The sequence below is a fragment of the Xenopus tropicalis genome, chromosome 5 (genome assembly GCF_000004195.4).
Source record: "Xenopus tropicalis strain Nigerian chromosome 5, UCB_Xtro_10.0, whole genome shotgun sequence".
Lineage (NCBI taxonomy): Eukaryota > Metazoa > Chordata > Amphibia > Anura > Pipidae > Xenopus > Xenopus tropicalis.
The window spans coordinates 72,741,048-72,747,047 of record NC_030681.2 but is presented as its reverse complement, the minus strand read 5'-3'; the positions used below and the strand labels follow the sequence as shown (position 1 = coordinate 72,747,047).

The 6,000-nt window shown below is 35.1% G+C and overlaps 1 protein-coding gene across 4 annotated transcripts in view; it reads left to right on the top strand.

Moving 5' to 3' along the window:
• The first annotated feature begins 1,596 nt into the window (after positions 1-1,596).
• The window catches only part of LOC100491589 (synaptotagmin-like protein 2), a 65,155-nt gene continuing 60,751 nt past the window's right edge, over positions 1,597-6,000 (top strand). For 2 of the 4 annotated variants that reach the window (XM_018094311.2, XM_031902841.1), the window contains exon 1: positions 2,578-2,780. In XM_018094311.2, coding sequence (XP_017949800.2) covers positions 2,665-2,780 — 116 coding nt within the window. In that variant the 5' untranslated portion in view covers positions 2,578-2,664. Of the gene's footprint in view, positions 1,659-2,577; positions 2,781-6,000 lie in introns of those variants that run through there. The other 2 variants (XM_012963584.3, XM_002932115.5) reach the window with 2 other exon arrangements.

The window sequence follows — 6,000 nt, the reverse complement described above, 5'->3', positions numbered from 1 at the left end:
GAGTCTAACCTCATAGTTTAAATCTTCTATCCCCTTTACCAGTTTAGTTGCACGTCTCGGCACTCTCTCCAGCTCATTAATATCCTTCTTATGGACTGGAGCACTTTATTTGCATTAGTAGCCATAGAATGACACTGCATGGAATTAGACAACTTGTTATCTATCAAAACCCCCAGATTCTTCTCCATTACGGATATACCACAACACACTACCATTAAGTGTACAACTTGCATTTATATTATTAAACCAAAGTTCATAACTTTACACTTATCAAAAGTGATAGGCGAAATGTTACGCCAGGCATGGATTTGCGGCGAATTTCTGCATTTCTCCATTGGCGGATTTTTTCTCGAAACGGACGGAAAAATTTGCCAGCAATAAATCACAGACTGAAAGGTTGCTGACTTTTATGAGCTACCTTTGAGATATCAACACTTTAATGTCTCTGGTTCCTTTCCATAGATGGCTGCATTGAACTGGTTCATAATATTTCATAATATTTCAATAATATTTCTAGCACCTTGATATTCACATGCCTAGGCAGCAGAAACAACACTTCAAGAAATTTCGATTGCCAAATTTTCTCTTTCACAGCCTACTTTTATTGGACCTGCAAAGCAAGTGTAAAAACTTTTGATGTACTGCAACATCACCTACAAGTGTTGTATGCACCCTATGCTCATCATATTACCACTCTTCTGATGCACAGAACTTGTAGCACCCCTAGCTTGTTTCACATCTATCTACAGTACACTTCTATTAGTGCAGGAACCAATCTCTGCCTAACCATCTATAATACTAGTAGTTGCCATAATCCTTTAATAGAACCTCAGCACCTGATGCTATGTTCTCCCTGAATGCACATTTTCCCTTGTATGCTGCCCTTATCATGCCAGAGAACTCTCCTGGCCCCCTCACCTGCGTGTGAAGGCCCTTCAGGAAGACTTCCACTAATTCTGAGCATCGTCATTACTGCCTGAAGCTACTTCTGCCCCTGGATGATGGCTGCCACAGATGAAAAAGCAACATACCTTCACAGATATATTCTTCCCATGTCTTTATAATACCTATAGTGGCACATTACTTTTACCTACCTTACATATAACTCCTCCCCTTATGTAAAAAACAGCCAATAATACCCATTCACCCTCTAACCAACCCTGACTCCCTCTCTTCTAGCTTCATCAATGAAACCTTGTAACTCTGTATGTCTTGTAATTTCTTGGGTGTATTTTATTTGTAGTGACAATGTGAGGTTACTAAGAATTCCCTTTATAAAAGCACAAATATTAAATATGAGACCCCAAACCATGTGCATTCATAGCAACCTCTTTATTATAGGGGATATGTACTTACATAGCATGTATAACTTGCACCATCCTTCAGCATAATTTCAAGGGTTAAGGCTGTAGTTCAGAAACTTCTTAACACAGTGCACAATAAGTTCTCAAGGGATAGTGGCCCTATAAATGCAAAAGGAGTATTTTTGATTGCATATGATTATTACTAAAAGCATTCAACACATTTCCTCGTAGCTCTGAACACTTAAAAAAGCACCCTTTTCCCTTGTGAAGTGCTATACTTGCCCTTTAAACCAGTGAGAATAATGCAATGCACCTGATGTGGGGCTGCAGGAATTTCAGTAACTACTGTGAAAGGTAAGCTGTTTAAAAGGTTAAGAAAGTTTTAACCTAAGCTTATAGGTATATAACCACACACTACACTACAATTATGTTTCCCTCTTTAAAAACACAATGTTAGAATGTGGGATAATCTGTAGGGTGCAGAGTATTCCTGTACGATCTGTGCTTAAGCCTTTTAATGTCACACACCATAGACTCTACCCCCCCAGGGATAAAAGTATCATTTTGCTGATACAGGTATCTGACCCCTTATCCGGAAACCCGTTATCCAGAAAGCTCCGAATTACAGAAAACCCGTCTCCCATAGACTCCATTATAAGCAAATAATTCAGAATTTTAAAACTGATTTTCTTTTTTTATGTAGAAATAAAACAGAGCCTTGTAATTGATCCCAACTAAGATATAAATAATCCTTATTGGATGCAAAACAATCCTATTGGGTTTATTTAATGTTTTATTGATTTTTTAGTAGACTTAAGGTGTGGGGATCCAAATTATGGAAAGACCCCTTATCCGGAATATCCTTGGTCCCGAGCATTCTGCATAATGGGTCCTATACCTGTACTGTAGTGAGACTTGGTGTAGAGAGACACTGCAATTTTAATAGAAATGCAAAGTACGGTAAGATTTAAAGAACTTTCACAGAAAGTGTTAAAGGCACCCAGACTTCATCACTTTTAAAAGTCTGCTTTTGAAAATTACACAGTAAAGGGTCTTGTCACTGCAGCCCTGAAGGATGATTTTCTCACAGATACTTTTAACTAAAGGTTTCACCTCTAATCTAATGAGAAATTCTGCAACTTGAATGTGGTTTCAATGTAAAGCTTTTTTATGGCAGACAAATACTTCAGGTTAGGAATGTTGCTATTAAATACAAATAGAGTAATTAACTGGTAAGAAAACACATGCAAGAAAGGTCAGCTGCTGTAATTTAGACAAGTGGATCATGAATACTGGTTGATTACTTGAAAGCACTGCTGAAAGTAAGTTCCTCTAGAGAACAGCCTGCCAGTGTGGGGTCATGGAGACTCTCAGGGCAATAGATCTGAGTTTTCTGACAGCTGAAGAGGAGGCAGTTATCAAAGATGTGTTAAACAGAGATGCTAGCCTGAGGAAATGTGAGGAGAAGAGAATTCGGTACGTAAATATCATTCAGATGTTCTATATAGCATGTTTAATTGCTAAAATTGCATGCAGATGAGCTTATACTGAATATTGGCTGATTTGTGTTTGAGTAAGATGCAGTGTTTAATTGCTATAGTAAAATGGGTTCTGCTTACATACTCTGCTATTAGATGTATGGTAAATGAGAAAATAGCACAATTAGTATTCAGATTTATCCAAATCCTTAGTAAACTTTATAGAGCATATTAGAATATATTAGAGGAATAATGACTGTAATTGATTGAAAGGAATTTATTAGTGCCCTTAAGTATATCCAATATGTGGAACTGTAACTAAATACCAACACCAAGGGGGGGTTAACAAACCTGGTATGGAAATTGTCATTACCCTAGGAGTAATATGTTAATTTAGGCCAGAAAATTATGAAATAACAAACTGACCATTTTTTAAAAATTATAATTTACACTCCCCAATTTTTTTTAACCTGAAAAGCTGGCGTAAAGCTATTTCACCACTTCAGTCCCATATTTCTGAATTTAGTGTTATTTATGCAAACAAAATGCTAACACCAAAAAAGAGTTGTGACCGATATGTTTAGAGTAATTTGGTATTTCAAATGTATTAAGGTGGCATTTGAGTATGACAATCTAAAGAGATTAAGATCACTGTATTCAGGAAATGGAGTAAGGCTATTTGAATTTGTTGTTTTCACAACTGCTTAAGTCTAGTAATATTTTTTGCTCCAGTTTAGTTTATTCCACTTCTGTGAATTCTGTGTATTTGCAGTCTTATTCTGACAGCAGCTGGAGGGCCTTATTTTTACATCAGTACATTATTGTCTGGCTGCAGTGTTGTCTATAAGTAAACTTTATGCATATTCCATGACTGTAGATGAGTTCTCAATATTCAACCTTAGTTACACTGATACAAACTTTTTCAGAGGGAAAAAGGATTTTGCAGCCCTTGAGCTGCATAACATAACATAACATTTTATATTTGTATTTTCTTCTTTAGAATTGCACATATAAAAGTATTACATTAATTATATATAATGTTAGTCATTTAATAACGCAGAAAATATAATTTAGAATATTTACAGATACAATACTTCAGATACTAATACTTTAGTGTAGAGGTATGATGGTAGAATGATTTTGTGTTGTAACTTAAATAAAATATTTACCATTCATGCCAGACATTATGATGAGAACTATGCACAGTAATATGTACAGTATATATGCGTGTGTCAGTCTTCCCGTAGAGCAGTTTAAATTTTCTTTTAATAAATGGTGCTGTGTTGCCTAGATATAAATGGCATCAGGGATTAATTTGATTTACTTTTTCTTTTTAATATTACCATTAGCCTTGATAGTTTTGGGAAGGTTGCACATTGTGATGGCATATTCTTTTGAGATATAGCCATTTATACTTTACTTTTAGTGAATTTTACTCCTTAAATCCTCTAATTGAGCTCTAACTACCTTTTTTGCCTTTGAAATACACTTTAGATTTTTATTTTTGACGTGTTAATGCATCACTTTAAAGAACAAAGCTCCTGATGGAAATAAAATACATTAACACTTATAAGTGACAGTGTACTGCACCTTTATCTTTGCAAAGAGAGAAAACTATCACAAATAGCTTTCTTGAAAGACCAATAAAAGACACTTTAAACAATTGTGTTTTGTACCATAACCTAAAGGTTATCTGTGTATGTGTATTATTTTATACATATAAAAGTGTCTCTTAGTCAGGTTTATAATTGTTCAGCATTAGAGTTGAGTTAACTTTTCGCCTAGTACAGTTTACGGTAAAATTTGTGGGTTCGCCAGCAGTGAAAATTTAGAATTTTGTCATGCTTTAATTTAATAGACAAAAACTCGCCCATGTTCTATTTATTCCTATGGGATTTTTAGAAGTGCATTTATCAAACGGTGAAAGTTAGAACTCACCATGTAATAAATATTCTTTTAAAAATCCCATATGAATGAATTGAACATGGGTGAGTTTTTGTTTATTAAACTCTGAACTCACATTTTGATAAATGTACCCCTTAATGCTGCGTTTTCTAAACTAGTCACAGTTCATTAACACAGACAGTTGGGGGCATTTACTATTACCGAAAATCTGATTTTGGTTGCGGAAAAAAAATGATTTTGTCATGTGATAAAACCACAACAATTCCGAATACAAAAATACACCATCTAACCCGTTGAGATCATGTACAAAAGTCAATGGCAGATGTCCCTTTTACAATTTAGAGCTTTCTATGCACCATTGTTTTAAAGGTTTTTGGGGTGGTTTTGACACCGGCTTTTGTACGACAATACTGAAAAAGTCACGGTTTTCTCTCTCTTTCGGCTTTTTTTTTTTTCATTTGGGCTTTTTCAATTCAGATTTTTTGATAAATGATTGACGTTCGTGGAAAAGAGTTTAGTTATGGTTTTAAAAAATGTAAAACCACAAAAATCTGAATGTTAACAAATCTCTCCTTTAGTCTCTTTAACTTTGATGAGTTGATCCAATCGATCCAATCAGCACATTGTATGGGTGGAATTATTATGTTCCTGCTATTTTGTCTCTCAACTGCAACAGAATATGTTTATCTGGTTGTTGAGGTCACTGGCCCATTGGCCTTAGAAACTGTAAAACTAATTTTTACCTTCATTTTTTATTGTTCTTTGAATATTTAGTTAGGTTTAAGTAAATTTAGTTCACGTGTGTATATGTGTTAGTAAATCCTGGAATCTGATCAAACTGGTCATGTATATTATGTAGATGTGCATGTGCCATGGTGACAATAAGCATTACATCCTTTGCATACAGTGTTACTTTATACTACACTTTCCTGACTGTGATAACTAATCTAAGAAAATCAACTGTAAAATTCACTATTTTGAACAAAGGGCAAGTCCAAAAATACTTATCAGTAGAGCAGCGCATATCCAGTCTGCTCAGGATCCACGGTGCATGCATACTTCTCCCAAAGCCTTTAAGGTGTTGACTTAAGTGTGAATCAAGAAGCTGTGGACACATTATTAATAGTCATGATCAGAAAAGGTTAAGATACCACACAGAGCCAGAAACGTATACCCTATACTTATACATTACACTCCTTATAGGTCTTTCTGGTGGTATTTATCAAAAACATTTGGTTGGGATGAACTGTCGTAAGTATAACTGGGCAAATGATCAAATTCTGCCAACACATGACCGGTTTGCTAAAGTAATA